This window comes from Thamnophis sirtalis, unplaced genomic scaffold (genome assembly GCF_051295495.1).
Source record: "Thamnophis sirtalis isolate CommonGarterSnake01/CBP01778 unplaced genomic scaffold, rThaSir2_p1.2 scaffold_6, whole genome shotgun sequence".
NCBI classification, from domain to species: Eukaryota; Metazoa; Chordata; class Lepidosauria; order Squamata; family Natricidae; genus Thamnophis; species Thamnophis sirtalis.
The window spans coordinates 94041905-94059233 of NW_028261386.1; the positions used below are offsets into that span (position 1 = coordinate 94041905).

A 17329-nucleotide genomic window follows, 5' to 3' on the forward strand; every position below is an offset into this window, starting at 1 on the left:
AGAACCGAAAATCAAGATAGTGCCACCGACGATAGAACCGGTTTGGGGGCATGGCAGGCCAAGTTGCTACCTACTCAGCCGAACCAATCCAAACCAGTAGGAACCCACCTCTGAAATACGATCATGTTAATTGGCCAAAACGCATCCATTATCATATTTGTATACTTAATTTTTTTTAAATGGTATCTCAGTCTCATGTTATCCAGGAGTGACCTATGTTCACTTTTTTAGTGTAGCTGGTTTTTTTTTATAAATAAATAAATAAATGAGTTTCAAGTAAAGTTCAGCTGTGCAAGGTTCCATATACACATACATTGAGTCTATAAGAGATAACTATGCATTCAGCAACTCTGCTTATTCAAACTTCCACTACAGTATGGGTAAGATTACAGATTCCATATATAAAGGAAGTTTCAGACATATATTCAAGGGGAAAAACAACAGCAACTTTTTCTTCCCCTCCCGCCATAAATATTATCAGTTAAACAGGTAAAAACATGGTAGGATGAACATTGCCTGTGCCTTTGAGGGATGGATATGTACATGCATGCACACACTCGTCCATAGTCTTATACCTGTCAAACTCATTTGCCAGGCTCCAAGCAATATTCTTATTTTTGCAGTAATCTGGTTTTAGAATATTTGTTTCCCAAGGCAGAGAGAGCTCTCTTCCTCAGCAGTGTCCTTGGAAGACACGTAACAACCCTGCTAATGGAAATCAGGCAGTCTTTGAACATGATCCTTAGGATGAGGTGAGATATGAAGAGAGGTAATGTAGAGAATCACATGATTTCCTACATTATGATTGGAACATTGGAGGAATCTGATCAAGTTTACGTAATTCAGGAGGAATGAAGGAACTGGTGATGTTTAAGCTTGAGAAGATGGAATTGAATTGGGACACTATGACAGCTATCTTCAGGTGCCTGAAAAGGTGTTCCATGACAGAAGGGGAACATCTGTTCTTCCTTGCGTAGGATAGAGGGAGAAAATGGTAATTTGAATATCAGAAAAACAATTTTAACATGGTTGAAAAGTTGAATTGATTACTCAAAAAGGCAGAGGTGTTCAACCTCAATCTTCTTTCTTTCCATTTGGAATAGCAATGACATATTATTTTCAGACAATTTTAAGGCAAAGAAATGCCTGAAAGATTGGGGAGAAAGGTCTTAGTGGCAGACTAATTCTAATTTATTTGCCTTCAGTAGTCAATATAAACAGATTTGAACCATAAGGAAATTGTGTGTGTATGTATGTATGTGTATATATGTATATGTGTGTTTTTGTGTATACACACAACTAATATAGATTTTTCTGTATATGTGTGCACATACATATACTATATAGAGAAATCTATATTAATTATCTGAATACACACACACACACATATAGATAGGCATCTCCTGAATACACACACACACACACACACACACACATTTCAGATAATTACTTTAGATTTCTCCATATATGTATGCATATAGGTCTCTCTTTGTGTGTGCACAATTTCCTTATGCCTCATATATATGTATATAGTGTATTCTAGAAACTATGGTTACTGCAGATAAATGAACTCAGAATATCTTTCAATTATTTAGATTTAAGTAGCCGTTCAGTATATCCTCTTTAATGGGTCAAACATATTCCCCAGAATTCTGCATTGCTTCTACTTCTAGCAGCATTCTAATCCAGTCAATATTTTAAAGAGTTTCCCTTCATTATCTTGAAGTTTTCCCCCTTCACTTTTATTCAGAGATCTTTTCCCTCTTCAGTGGATACAGTTCTGCAAGGCTTGCTAGCATCTAAACAAATTAGCACATAAGCCTCTGATGGAAATACACATTTTAGATCTAGGAAACAAGTGCGTGGAAAAAGCCTGCTGGCTTGAAGGCAATGCTCTTTGAAATTCTCGGGGGACACTCAAGTTTCAGAAACATGTTCAGAACATCTGCTCCATTGAACTATGATCTGGGGATGAAGGTGTTTGAGATGAAGTCATGAGGACCTGGGATAGGAAATGGTTCAGGTGAAAATGTCTATGCAGCACAGCTTAGGACAATTTCCAAATGGAAACCTAAAAGACCAATTGCAAAATTTTGATTTTGTGTCTGATTCCAGCACTTGGGCATGTATATATTTGAATCGTGTACATAACAGAAAAATTCCTATTGATTTCTAAGCTGTCTTCTTTTCATGGTTTATTTTTCTAAGCAATGGTTTCATCTTTTTATTTGTATAATGACACTACTGATTGGTTACTTGTATATCCTTACCCATTATTCAGCTACAGACTATTCCCTTCTCTTAAAATGTGCACTTAGATCCAAAATCTCATCAATGCAAATAATAAGTAACTGATTCATCCCATTGACTATATTATTTTATTTGGAAGTCTCTTCTGCTTTCTTTTGTTTCCTTTTTTTCCAGCAAATCTATTTTTATACCTAGTGGTTTGGTTTAATAAGAGATGTTTCTATTAAAACCTTCCTCTTGATTATGATTGCATGGTTACGCAGCTATGACCTGGCCAAAGATTACGTTTATTATTTCTTCAGGCTGCTGGGAAGTCAAAAATACCTTACTTTTCATGGTAGAAGAACTCAGCTAGATATCCTAGAGTGTGTCAAGATGTTTTCCTAGTGATGGTCTGTCATAATTCTCTTTTATAATGGAAACTAAGAAAGAAAGGGACTAAACAAGTCTTCCTCCCTGCCTGTAATAAATAAAATGAGACATTACGGTACTTTTGACATGCAAAATTCTTACATGAGAAATAATATTTCCTATTATCAGATATGCAATTTTCAAGAATGTTAACTAGGGCAATAAACAGTTTGTTTAGAGCTCTCTGGGTACAATTTTTTTCACGTCAGCTTTATTTCTGATTATTTCCTGGGCATCCCCTTATAAGTTTCTTTCAGTATAGAAGCAGTATCCCATTGCCCTTTTCTAGTACATTTTAAAATTCTCAGGATAGCATTCAGACTTCAGACTGCCTGGGTGAGAATTCTCTCATTTCAGTACGAAGGATTTGACCAGTTTCTGGAATCTCATAAAATGCTTTTACCAGTTGAAACAAAAGCAGAAATGAATTTAAAAGGGTTTTTTTAAAAAAAAATTATATGGTACTTCATATATACTTGTCTTTGAGTCCTAATTTCAAAAATGATTTGAACTTATTTGGAGGCCATCCAATTCTATTGGGGTAAATAAAAAAAGAGTTTGGTAACTCTAAAATTCCATTGTTTAGTAGACAGATTTTACTGCTCCAATTAATTAGCAGAAAAAAGTGTATATATGTATTTGTTGATATTTACAATATAATGTAACTTCAAAGTTGATGATGATGTCAACAAGAGGGAGAGTCATAAAATTTTATTAACATTTCACAGCACTGGTTTTGACCTATATTCCTTGGCTCTATGTTCTGTAGGAATCATCTTGTCCAGATAGAGTATGCTTGGCCAATGGGTACTTGCAAGATCCCATTCCTTAGGATAATTCAATCACAATCAAATCTCAAAGCAACCCTTCCCAGTTGTGGTCTTCTTGGAAATGAACCTGGTATTTTTCTACCAGTCTTCAGCTAGGTAGTTAAGATAATTTTGTCTGAACAAGCATTGAGAGTTTGATTTCTCTGAGTTGTTTTGATTACTTTGTTTTAAACTCTATTGTATAGTTAGGGAACTATAATTATAATATATAAATAAACGGTTTTTTTTAAAAAAAAATGATTGCAAGAAAACTCCCTTTCCTTTTCTAGAAAAATAATAATTCAAACGTTGAATTGAACTATAGCAACAATCCATTACTTCAAATGAGATGTATATTTTTTCTTCCATACTTATTTGATTAGTCTACAACTTCTCTGCCAAAAATGCCTTTATTCTTGATGTCTTAGTAATTTTTCTCCCCACCTCCAAAACATTAAATGTTCCTTGAAATTGAACCTGTTTGATTTGGAAGTGTATGATAAGCTTAACTGAAATAGACTTTGGAGACAGCAAGAAAAGAAGTATAAGAGTTCACCCGCCCCTTTAATATCATGTGGTTGCATAAGCAATTACAAAAATTGATTGCTGTGAAAAAGACCAGGTAATATAACTTGAACTGAAAAATACATTATAGAGGAAGAAAACTGGGCATGTCACTTAATAAAAAACACTTCATATTTATTTATTTATTTGGTGTATGGCAAACACATAGACTTACAGTAGCTCAAATGCTAATGTCCAGTCCACACAGCCATTCAAGGACGGGGTGGTCTATGCCGGAAAAATCAGATACCGATGTAAGCTCTTGATGGACATTGACACAATGTGATGAATATTTTGTTGAGGAGCACCACAGTCACACTGAGGGGTAGAGACAAGACCCCACTTAAACAATGAGTACTGGCAGACACCACATTGGATACAGATCCTGTACAGAGTTGACCAATGCTGGCAAGGGAGGTCAAAATCTGGCATATTTTGTGTTAGGGTCGTCTACGTAACTGCCTGTATCTGGGCGTTCAGCAGCCCATTTGACTTTCCACTGTGTGTTGACAGCTGTTGAGTAAGTTGTAATTTTGTTGTACTCCTTCACTAAGGCTTCCTACCTTTGTAGAGCTGATGGTGCAATGTGGCTCAGGCTCCATTGTCATGTATTTAGAGAGCCAGGAGTTCTACAAAGTTGTCTGACTGCCAACTGTCATTAACTGCCAATTCTTCAGTGTAGTGTGGCTGACAATTTCTGCTAAGTGTGTTTGGTTCACACTTCCATGCTATCCAGGGTGCCCCACGAGGCAAACTAGCATCACACCTCACACTTCATATTAACTAGGACCAATATGAAAACATAATGTTTACACAAAAGTAGAATCACAAGAATCCCTCCTCTTTCCCCATTGAGAGCAAAACAAATCCCTCATTAAATGCTCTTGCTTGTTTGAGCCAGAGTACTAGTAAACATTAGAGACAAGACCTGAGTACTAAGTTTAACATTTTTCCCCCAAAGCAAAAATATTGCTGAATCTTGGTGTTATCATTTTGCTATCCTGGTGCCTAGATATGATATTGCCACTCACATCTCTAAACTAAAACCTTGGAAAGCCACTTCCAGACAGTCCAGCTTCCACTAGATGGGATGGGCTAAGTCATCATAAAGCAACTTTTAAAATAGGTTCAGCTGCAAGATTTACAGAATGTTATCATAAGAATAGTAACTCAATAATGTGCTCTTAAAACAAGCTTTATTTAATGTGGTGATAGAGATATTGTTTTGTTCCTCCTTCTGACAAGGCAGTTGATCCTGATGGTCTCTTGAATAGGTGTGATTTCATAGAGGGCTGCACCAGGGTTGTGTTTGACCTCTGGGGGGAGGGGGAAGATGGGCGTGATCAGGGTGGAAGTAGCCAGCTTGACCTCACTGTGGTGACCGGAGTGCTCTGCCAGAGAACATGGGCTCCTGACCTCAATTTTCAGCAGCAACAGTTTCCTGCAGTCTTCTGCCAGTGAAAGCAGAGTTTAGGGGTGGGGGGCTGCACACAATTCTCCTAGGCCCCATTATCAGCTGCAATGGCCTCCTGCAGCCCTCTGCCAGCGGCCTCCTCAAGCTCCTTTTTGTTGGCAGAGGCACCGCGGACTGGCCCTTCACTGTTTCCAGAGTGGCCCGTGGGCCAGATCTAAGCACCCTGTGGGCCGCATCTGGCCCCTGAGCCTTGAGTTTGACATCCCTGCTCTAGAAGAAGAGAAGAAAATCCTACTTGGAGTCTGGTGGAGCAACATACAGTGGAAAAATCAATGGTTGCAGTTAACCTTCTGTTTTCTTCTTTTTCCATCTGGTCTAATCAAAACTACACCTCTATTACACAATTGGTGCTTTTGTGAATTTCAACAGCTTGCTAGCCCTTGGGTTCAGCATTTGCTTTAGAAATTTTCCAAGATGCTATCAGTTATGATTTCAACATTTGTTTGAATGACTGGAAAAATAACTTTAAGGTAACCCTTCTATGTCTTAGACAGTAAAAAAATGATTATAAATAGCAGCCCTTTCTGGTTCATAGAATTTATAGCAGTACCACATAATTTTCTGCAATAAACATTGCTTTGCTTGATTTCATCCTTTGAATTTTCCAATAGTCAGATATAGTGTCTGAACTCTCATCATTCTTAACCTTTAACATTATTCAGAGTATGGTTACATTAAAAATTCTCTCAGTGTGTTTGCACTAAGATTCTCATATATTTTATACACATTGCATAGAAAAAATAGTGATGAATAAAACACTTTGGTATCCATTTTACTAGGTAGGTAAAGCTAGAAATGAGCACCTAATTAGCAGTTAAGATGAGTATGCATAATCAGTATTTTTCACAGGATTTTTACTTAAATCTTTTGGGATGCAGCTTTCACTGTTGTGACCTGTCTTTAGTTCTCAAGATACAATAGCATAAAATGTCAAAATAACAAATGTTTCCACCCTGTGTAATTGCACGATATGCTGTAACTTGTCCAGACTGCAGCTTACCTCATTGTTAATTCAATGCTAGAACAGTGGTAAACAGTCTGGATGGTAGCCCAGCCAGTAAAAATGGTAGTGGTCATGATTTGATTCATTTTTTGGTACTAAGGTTTTTTATTATTTGTTTTTCACTAAAGTCCCTCTTCTGAATCACACTGATTATGCCCTAACCTGCTCATCAGCTTGTTGGGTTTCCACAGAAGGAATCTGGCATGCCAAATCTCTAAACCCAACATCTGAAGAAAGTTTCTCCTTGCAGCACAAAACTTAAGAGCGATTTCACAGTAATGTTACATTGTCTTCTTCCATTGCAGGCCCTTGATCTGTTTCTTCTGAGCCTCTTGACCTTTCTGTCAAGTCCAGGTAGGAAATAAACCCAGATGAATGAATTCTACTTTATTCATAGAATCTTGCAAGTCTGAAGGTGTATTTCTTTCCTTGTCACCCTTACAGCCCAAGAAACCAGAAAGGGGCTCTTCAGAAATATTTACCATGGCCACAAGCTATGGCTCTTCCCATTGTCTCTGACAAGCATTCCCACATGCCGTTGCACCCTCCTTGTAGCCCTGGGACTTGGAAATTTTCTGTCAGTGAGAACAATCAACCAATGGAACAGAAGTTGCCTTCAGAAGTTGTGGGAAGCTTCATCACTGGAAGCTTTCAAGAAGAGACTGGACTGCCATTTCTCAGAAATGGTGTAGGGTCTCCTGCTTGGGCAGAGGGTTGGACTAGATGACCTACAAGATCCCTTCCAGCTCTAATCTGTTATAATTCAGTATGAAGACCGATGTTGTTTTCAAGAGGCAATGAATCTCCTGAATCTTTCACCTCATTCTGTAATATATATATATATATATATATATATATATATATATATATATATATATATATATATATATATATATATATATATATATATATATATATATATATATATATATATATATATATTCAGCCTATCTTTCCTGTCCCCCTCCCCTCTGCTTAATTTCACCTTTTTACAGGATTGTTCAACAGGTAGCCGCTGTCCCTTGAATTGGCAGAAAATTGCTTTAATTTTTTTTATTATTTGCTTGCCAGGCAACAGGAAAAGAGCTTTTAGAATTTTCTGCCTCAGGTGCCAAAATAACTTGGCCGCCTTACTCGGGGATCAGGCTTATGCCCTGTGATGTGCAGGAGTAAATGATAAAGATCCCCTGTTGCACTGTGCTTTAAGAAGCAAAATAAGAGTTCCCAGAGTCGGGAGAAAGGGAAAGCTTCTTTTGCTGAAGAAGCTTTTTATTTTTATTTATTTTTATTTATTTTATTTCATCAACCATGGATTAGATAACAGATATAAGTATAGACATGATTATGAATACATGAAATGAATACGAATAGAAAGGAATATTAGGGCAGGGACAGTAAGCACGCTGGTACCCCTTAAAGACCTCTTAGGAATGGGGTGAGGTCGACAGTAGACAGTCTAAGGTTAAAGTTTTGGTGGTTTGGGGAAGAAACCACAGTGTCCAGGCATTGGTAACTCTGTGGCTGAAGTCGTATTTTCTGCAATCGAGTTTGTATCTATTGTGAGCTCATGTGTTGTTGTGGTTGAAGCTGAAGTATTCATTGACAGGTAGGACATTGTAGCAGATAATTTTATGTGCTACGCTTAGGTCGGATCTAAGAGGGCGAAGATCTAAATTGTCTAAGCCCAAAATTTCAAGTCTGGCGGCATAAGGTATTCTGTTGCGAGCAGAGGAGTGGAATATATCTTCTCATGAAATATCTCTGCTGACTCTCTCCAGAATCGAGGACGGTCATCCAGCCTTTCCCGCGGTGGGCTATCCGTCCCATCTTCAGCTTATGCCCGCTTTTTCCCGCTCTCAGAAGGTAGCTTCTGAGTCCTTCGGCTCCCGCTCGCCATCCCGTCCGCTTCACGTCTAGGTTTCCACCTCCAGCTGCGCCACCCGCTCCCTAGCTCAGCCCTCGAGGCCAGGAGAGACTCCCGCCAATGAGGAGGCTCAGCGACTGGGGAGGCGTGAAGAGGCGGCGACGGGCAAGAGCGGCAGCTTCAAGCCGAAGCGCAGCCCGGGCCCTCAGTAAAAGGCGCGCTGGCGCCAAGTCCGACTCTGCGTCCTGGAGCGCGCGCGGAGGGTAAGATGCGCTGCTGGCGGCTGCCGCTGCTGCTACTGTTCTTCTTTTGGGCTATGCCGCCCGTACCCGGTGGGCGCCACTACCCGCATAGCGCCGTGTTGGACGGCTCGTCCCGCTACCGGCTCTCGTGGGCTCACCAGGGCGACACCATCGCCTTCCGCCTGGAGGTGCGCACTCGGGGCTACGTGGGCTTCGGCTTCTCCTCCACAGGAGCTATGACTTCGGCGGATATGGTGGTGGGCGGCCTCGACCGTGGCAAGCCCTATTTGCAGGTGAGCAGCGAGGATGGGGGGGGGGGAAGACAGGGGCCGTTGGAGGGCAACCTCCTCTTCTCCAGGTGAGCATAAGCCGGGAAGGAAGAATCAGTCGTTCGGTCTTGGCTTGTTATTACCCTGCTAGCATTTTGAGTATATTCAGAGATAACTCCTGTTTCCACCTGAAGTTCTCTCGTAAAGCTTAATACTTGAATTATTGGACTCGGAGCAGCTAACAACGGAGGCAGGGATGGGACAGCCTTCAGTTCCGACGTTCGAGTTTGTGGGCTGCTCCAGCATCCTCCCTCAGTATGTTTATTCGTTTAGTGTCAAGCAGATTTCCAGTGGAGACATTTAAATGCACACATGTATATAAATCTAATAAGTTTCTTGCATGGTCAATAAAAAGACAACACAACTACTACATTTGACTATTATGATGACTCTCTCTCTCTCCTCCCTCTCTTCCTCCTTCTGTCCTTCTTTCCTTCTCTCTCTCCTTCCTTCCTTTCCTCCCCTCCTCCTCTTCTCTCTCTCCCTCCCTCTCCCTCTCCCCGCTCCCTCCCCCCTCTCTCTGCAGGCAAGATCTTGAAATCCTATGTGAAAGCCATTTTTAACAATAACAACTGGCTTCTTTTATCATTTCCTTTTATCCTTGGGTGTCTTTCAGAGTTGGCTAAGTTTAATTGCAAAGTGGCCAGCATGCCACCTAGCAAAGCCACAATTACAAGGGAAGGTTTCCTGTCCATTTCACTGGCAACAATTGTGTCCCTTTTGTGTTTTCAGTCAGTAAAGATGAATTTCAGCCTTATCTTAGTATCTTGAATTACACACTTCAGCATTTAGCTGATATATATATATATATATATATATATATATATATATATATGTGCAAGGTTCTCAGAAGTAACAGATGAATATAGGTACTGTTAATAATATTTGTCTTTGTTTATCCAGATGTTTGTGCAATTTGAGATATTCTTGTTTGCCAGGTCTTTGGTAGTGGCCCCAGGGTGAGAGCAAATTAATTGAATAATGTCTGCCTTTCTCATTTAATAATTAATTAGCATTCAAACTTATAAATGTTTACATTATATGGTAAACACATATGTGGACTGAGTTAATGCATAATTTAATATCTTGGAATCATGTAGCTGTGGAGTTGGAATCAACTACAAATATCATCTAGTCCAACCTCTGTTTTGAGGTCATAATATAAAGTACCATGTAATCTCTAAGTATTTATTTAAATGGCTCTAGGCAGAAATGTAGCAAATATAGATACAACTTCAGACCAATTCATATTTAGTTCAATGATCTGTGGTTATAGCTCAGTTAGCAGCTAGGTTCTATCAAAATGAGAGAACCATACTAACACTAAGGTAATCCCACCTTAAAGACAGTTGGATGGCTATGTATTTTAATTGATATTTTTCTCCATACAGTAATTAAATATATATGTTTGTTCATAGTTTTAAGTGGGAAGAGCTGATTGATTGGATATATGGTTCTTCTAAAAAGTGAGATTCTCACAATAAATCCTAACATACACTGAGCAAATATAACTACTTGGAAAAGCATTTTGTCTGCTTAGCTCTATAATGACAACTCTAACTTAGACTAACAGCATTAGGATGTATATTAGTTGGCAGTAATACATCATTTTTTTCTATTTAGCATCTGCAAATTTATCTACATTTTCAGTGATATTAATGATTCTTAAAAATACTGAACAAATAATAAACCAGGAGGTACAAGCTTCTTCCAAAGCTACAGCATTTTAAAAGACCTATGGCATAGAAACTAAATTCTAGACTTGTGAAAATTAACTTTTAAAGAAAATATATGCTGTGTCCTTAGAAATATCATCTTAAAGTCAGATACTGATACAATGCAGCAGTGAATTTTGGTTCTTCAGTCCATCTACTTCAGTGATTCAGTTCTGCACTGAGTGCTCACAATAAGCTTCTAGATGTTTTCAGAATAGGCATTGATTATAGTGTCTTTTTATTTAAATATTTATTAAAATATATTTTAAATATCTTAAAATATATTTTATTTAAAGACATTAAATATAGTGTCTTTTTATTTAAATATTTAATCACATTTTCTCATTAGTTATATATTTATTTCTATCCTTAAGTCAAGCAACTGGTTGTAATTGCTATTTATAATGTCATGTGTTTTCCTTGTTTCAGTAGAATTTAAAAAAGGCAGACCTCTGGCTCAAGGTAATTGCAGGTCATATCAATTCTGAAATAAAATATTTATATCACTGAGATGGCCAATTTATATTTCTGAGATGCAAGTTACCTTTTTAAATTAAAAAAGAGCTTCCATTTACTAATAGAAGAAAATGTTTTCTTTCCAATGTTCATGGTGATACTGTATGAAGAGACTTTTCCTTTCATTGCAGCCAGTTAGTACAGAAATATGACTAGAAACCTGGAGACCATGAGTTCTGGTCCCACCTTAGACATGAAAGCCAGCCGGGTGACTTTGAGCCAGTCATTCTCTGTCAGCCCAATTCACCTCACAGGGTTTTATAGGGAGAACATGAAGAGCAAGGAATATTAATTATGTTCCTGCCCTGAATTGTCGATAAAATAATAAAGGTGGTATATATATAAATAAATACATAAATGTGTATATGCGTCTGTAATTTTTGGTCATTTATGACCAGATAATGAGTTGCTACACAAGAAGAATCTAGTTGATTCACACATAGAAACACAAATAGATACATACCAATTGCATAAACAAGCCAGAATGTTCTTTTAAAAGGAATCTATTTCCCAGGTATGAGCAAAAGTTCTGATAAAAATATAAATAATACTTTTGGGGGGCCTTTTCCTGTTGTCACTATATCTTACCTGAGGTTGCTGCCTTAAAATTTGCTAGGATAGAGTACAACTTAAAGGATTCTTCCTCTTGTTGCCTCCTGCAAATAGATCAATCAGGGTGAAAGGTGCAATTACGTTGTAAAGACTTAAACCCAAAAAGGATCTTTCTAAAGGGCTGACATATTCTACAAAGTTACGGCTGAGACGGAGTGAGCAGAGGATGGTGTATTAATTATAAGCATTCTGGACTACTGAATAGGAACCTAGCACTACTTGGGAAGTGTAAGATCCATGTTTAAATAGCAGGAGCCTGTCAAATGTGTGATTCATAGATTTGTGAACTGTGTAACAAAGGAAAATACAGAGCTGAGCAAATAGGAAAATACTGTGAAAATTTATAGAACGATGTACTGTTTTAAGGCCAATCAGGAGCACGTGTTAAGGTCATTATGTGATGCAGACTGATAAGGTTATTGTGAATATGTTAAAGTATGGGGAATCCAACCTCCAACAGTGCAGGGATGGAAAGATGCTGGCTGGATAAATATGGGTGCTGCCTCAGAGAAATTGCTTAATCTGTTCAGGCTTGTAGTAATATTATGCATGCAATATTGCCAAAGTAATTTTTTTCAGACTACTTGCCACAAGAATGTTCAAGGCAGCTCTAAACTTTGCATCTTTTTTTTTTTTTTACTATTAAAAAGCCTTTAGGACTTACTTGCACACTCCTTGAGTTTCCATTCTGCAGCTCAATTCTTAACCTTCTCTTTCCTTGTCAAATCCTCTTTCTTCTGGTCTGGAATTGTGCATCCCTAACTGTAGCTCCCATTTTTCAGAGAGTAATCCTTCTTTATGAATGCGGGTTTTGTGTGATTTATTTAAGAAGGTTGCATTGTAAGGGCCTTCTGTTGAACTCTAACATAAAAATACGGATTATTTTGTGAATAGCTCTTCACTGGTATATGAAAAATGCTGTACTCATCACACTCACTAGTTTGCTGGTACCCCAAATAAAGAACATCTGCTTATCAAATACAGTATACACATGGAAATCATTTTGATATGTTATTAAGGAGTAATCAGATTTTAAATAGTGAAAAGCTGTGAATGGAACTCTTTGCTGTTTTTTAAACATACTCTTGACAAAGAAGTTTTTAGCAAAGAAACAGAAAGATACCACAAGGAGAAATGTCACAGTGGCACACATTTTAAATATCACCTGGTGCTTGTTGCAGATATTGCACGCCTTTGGGAAACTCACTGTATCTTTAGGAATCTTTTCTGGCATGTTAGCGTGAGGTTAAAAAAAGATTCTTAAAAATTCAGCGTGTTCCCCAAAGGCATGCAATATCTACAACCAAGCACCAGCTAAGGCATGTAAACACTGCTTAGCTACTGTTTTTTTTTTCCTGCTAGTGCAAGGGTCTTTCTAGAAGAAGTCATCATTTGTTATGCTTCCCTGCACATGATGTTTGAAGAACAGATGAAATACCATGCATGCACAGATCATTCTTAACCTGTAAGATATCTTGGGCATTTTGGCCCCAAAGGCAGATAGACTCTGTCTTCTGCTTAATTTAAATGTATCCTTGTATGTTTCTAAACATGATGAGATTCCTTAATCACACAATTCTTTCTCTTGTCAATTCAATTCAATACACTGCATCAGCCCCTTACCCCTATCTACTGTATATTAGAATTACGTAGAATTTCATATTTGTAATATTGTAATAGTAAAATTGTGGTTCTCCAGACATCCATATAATGGATTTTGGACGTAATGGCAAAACTTGTATTCAGATCTCACCCCAGAAATAACCAAGATCTACAACAGAATGGAAAATGTAAAAGAGTGCAGAGAAGGGGAACCAAGATGATTAGGGGACTAGAGGTTAAAACATATGATGAATGGCTGGAGTAACTGGACATGGCTAGTCTACTGAAGAGAAGGACCAGGGGTGACATGATAGCAGGATTCCAATATTGAGAGGTGGGCTGTAACAGCAAGGAGGCGGTCAAGCTATTTTCCAAAGCACCTGAAGGCCAGACAAAGAATAATGGATGGAAACTGAACAAGGAGAGATTCAACCTGGAAATAAGGAGAATTTTTCTGACAATGAGAACAATCAACTAATGACCTTATCTTCAGAGGTTGTGGGAGCTTCATCACTGGAAGCTTTGAAGAAGAATCTGGATGTCATCTGTCAGAAATAGTGTAGGGTCTCCTGCTTGGTTGGTCTAGATGATTTACAAGGTCCCTTCCAATGCTGTTAATCTGTATCTATATCTACATCTACTTTGTATGCTCTCCAAGACATACAAACTGCATTTATGGAAGAGACTGAGAGCTGGGACAAAGGCAGGTAATGCATTGAGTTTCTCATGGAGGGAGAGGAAATGAGCTAACTTGAGTGGATTCAGAACCAGAGAAGAAGCAAAACATCTAGTAACCAAAGATCAAGTTAAGGAACACTGCTGAAGAATGCTACTGTATGTTCCATGGTGATGCAAAATCACAAAAGAGGAGAATGATACAATGAATCATCCATATAATCTGTGCAGATTTCCATAGGGAGAAGAAGACCCAATTCAATCTACTTGGTGGAGATATCTGGAGTGAAAAGAAGACACAATTCTATCTACGTGGTGTAGATATCCAGGGGGAGAAGCGGGTCTGAATTTCACAGTTGTAGTAGTTGTGAAAGGCTGCCAGCTAAGTTTAGTTAAAGCTCTTGATTAACTCTTTTGGGAATTTAGTTGTGGCTACATTTTAAGTTTGGCTGTCATGTTAACAGAAGCAATAATGTTGCAGAGCAGAAAGTTAATTTCATAGCAGTAGAGCAATTAGTTCACAAGGCAATTCACTACATTCCTTTGAATACAGAAACAAGCAAAGAGTAAATCTCTATTTGCGTACCTTAGCTGAATTCTATTTGCATAATTAACTGGCAGAAAAAATCAGTTTGATGCCTATTGTTATGCTAAAAATAGAAAAATACTTTTCATTATTTATTTTGTCTCATCATGTCTAAGAGGTTATGGCCCAACCACTTTCCAAACTCTGGCCAGGCAATTGATTTAATTCATATTATTTGCATTAATTTACATCATTTATGTAAAATGATGCAAAATAAAACTTTAAAAAACAGCAACAGTGATCTAAACTCAGATTTAATGGCCACATTTTCTTTCTTTAGGTCCATTAAATTAACCTTTGTTGTGTAAGAAAGTGTCAGTATTATGTAACTCATTTCAGTTATAGACATTGATAATCTTAAAAATTATCTGCTAATCTATTATTAGAGGCCAGCCTTTTTTTTTCTACCAAAATATTTTAATAAAATAATCAAATAAATATCGTGGGCTTAAATCTTTCTATTTTCATTCATATAGTTCTATTCAGGATAATTAATTATTCATGAATCAATAACAATCTTGGCTCATTAAAACAAAATCCACATAACATTGAAATAAAATAATTATGGATGTTTTAAAACTGCACAGTGGAACAAAGAATCTTTCAAAATGATGACATTAAAAGTCAGCAAATGATGCCCACTTTGGAAAATACTTGCTAGAAGTGTAGTTTCTTAGTAACTAATGAGAGAAAATAATTTGGATTGCTCAGGAAAAAAATCAATCTAATGTGAAATTAAATGGCAAATTCTGAATTGAAGATTATTAGAGAAAATGTAAAATAAAACTCTGAATATCACCATTTATTCTCCACATATTTCTAGCAGTTTTATTGTGAATAACACAAGTAGGACAAAAATATTTGAAAAACAAAAAATATATATTTTAAAAACCTCTTAATTAGAGAGATTATAGATTGAACATATGCCAGAAAGGAAACTCTTAACCAACTTCCCGAAAGTTAAGGAAGACATGAAAACTGCTTTTCACTAAACAAATTTCACATTTAAGTGCTAATACCAAAATGCCTGCTTTAAATAAGTTGATTCAGAAGTTGAACAAACAAGGACCAATTCATAAATAAGAATCAGTCTTTCAAATATCCTGGTCGTAGATGTTTCAGTGCTTTAAATGCCATCACCCAAAAGACTATTTAGTGCAAGTAATGTAAAATTGCTTTTTGGTTGAGGATCACTTCTGGTGCTTTACATAGAGATATATATAGAGAGTTTTCTTGGTTGATCATGAAAAACTAAGTTGACATGATTGGTATGAAGGGCCATCCAGAAAGATCAAGGCTGTAGAGTAAAGGGTTAGTCCAGGAAAAGAACAATAATAAGGTACTTTGTACTTTACCAAGAAAACCACATGAATATGACATCTTGACTTTTGGATTGTATCTGCAATTGAGGTAACTTATTTTCCCCAGGTGAAATCAATAGTGGAATTCAATTTTTTTTACTGCGGGTTCTGTGGGCATGGCTTAGTAAGTTTGGCATGGTTTGGTGGGCATGGCAGGGGAAGTTTACTGCAAAATCTCCATTCCCTCTCGATCAGCTGGGACTCGGGAGGCAGAGAATAGATGGGGGCGGGGCCAGTCAGAGGTGTTATTTACCGGGTCTCCGAACTACTCAAAATTTCTGCTACCAGTTCTCCAGAACTGGCCAGAACCTGCTGAATACCACCTCTGTATGGAATGTATAGTTAGCACAAAAATTGCTGCATTTTGGGCAAACAGGAATTTTTGACTACTGTTTCAGAAGCAGCTGTATGTAGAATGCATTGTAATAACTGAAACAAATATATTGTACATTGTTGTAAACTGCCCAGAGTTGCTTAGGTAAGATGGGTGATGTAGAAATGAATAAAATAAACAAATACTTCTACTTGACTAGGTTTCTATTTTCATGGAATAGACGACATACTGCTAGGTTCATTTCAGTTTTCCATTGCTACTACCACCACCTGAGGCTCTGGATCATGCCTAAAGAATTTTTAGTACAACAAATAGATTTTTGATGGGATTAATTTTTCATTCAGTCTCCAACCCACAATTTGAATTTTTCCTCAATGAGCAGTGTCTGTTGTTTGATGACTCAGTATTAAGAATCAGTATGCAGATTTTATCATAATGACGTACATTCCATTTATATTTGACACACAGGTGAAACTTGAAAAATTAGAATATCATGCAAAAGTTCATTTATTTGAGTAATGCAACTTAAAAGGTGAAACTAATATATGAGATAGACTCATTACATGCAAAGCAAGATAGTTCAAGCTGTGATTTGTCATAATTGTGATGATTATGGCTTACAGCTCATGAAAACCCCAAATCCACAATTTCAGAAAATTAGAATATTGTGAAAAGGTACAATATTCTAAGCTCAAAATGTCCCACTCTAATCAGCTAATTAAGCCATAACACCTGCAAAGGGTTCCTGAGCCTTTAAATGGTCTCTCAGTCTGGTTCAGTAGGAATCACAACCATGGGAAAGACTGCTGACCTGACAGTTGTGCAGAAAACCATCATTGACACCCTCCATAAGGAGGGAAAGCCTCAAAAGGTAATTGCAAAAGAAGTTGGATGTTCCCAAAGTGCTGTATCAAAGTACATTAATCGAAAGTTATGTGGAAGGGAAAAGGGTGGAAGAAAAAGGTGCACAAGCAGCAGGGAT

General features: G+C 37.6%; 1 protein-coding gene across 1 annotated transcript in view; it reads left to right on the top strand.

The window, feature by feature from the left end:
• Window positions 1–8524: 8524 nt before the first annotated feature.
• The window catches only part of MOXD1 (monooxygenase DBH like 1), a 38507-nt gene continuing 29702 nt past the window's right edge, over window positions 8525–17329 (top strand). The window contains exon 1 of the mRNA XM_087718472.1: window positions 8525–8910. Coding sequence (XP_087574598.1) covers window positions 8644–8910 — 267 coding nt within the window. The 5' untranslated portion in view covers window positions 8525–8643. The remainder of the gene's footprint in view (window positions 8911–17329) is intronic.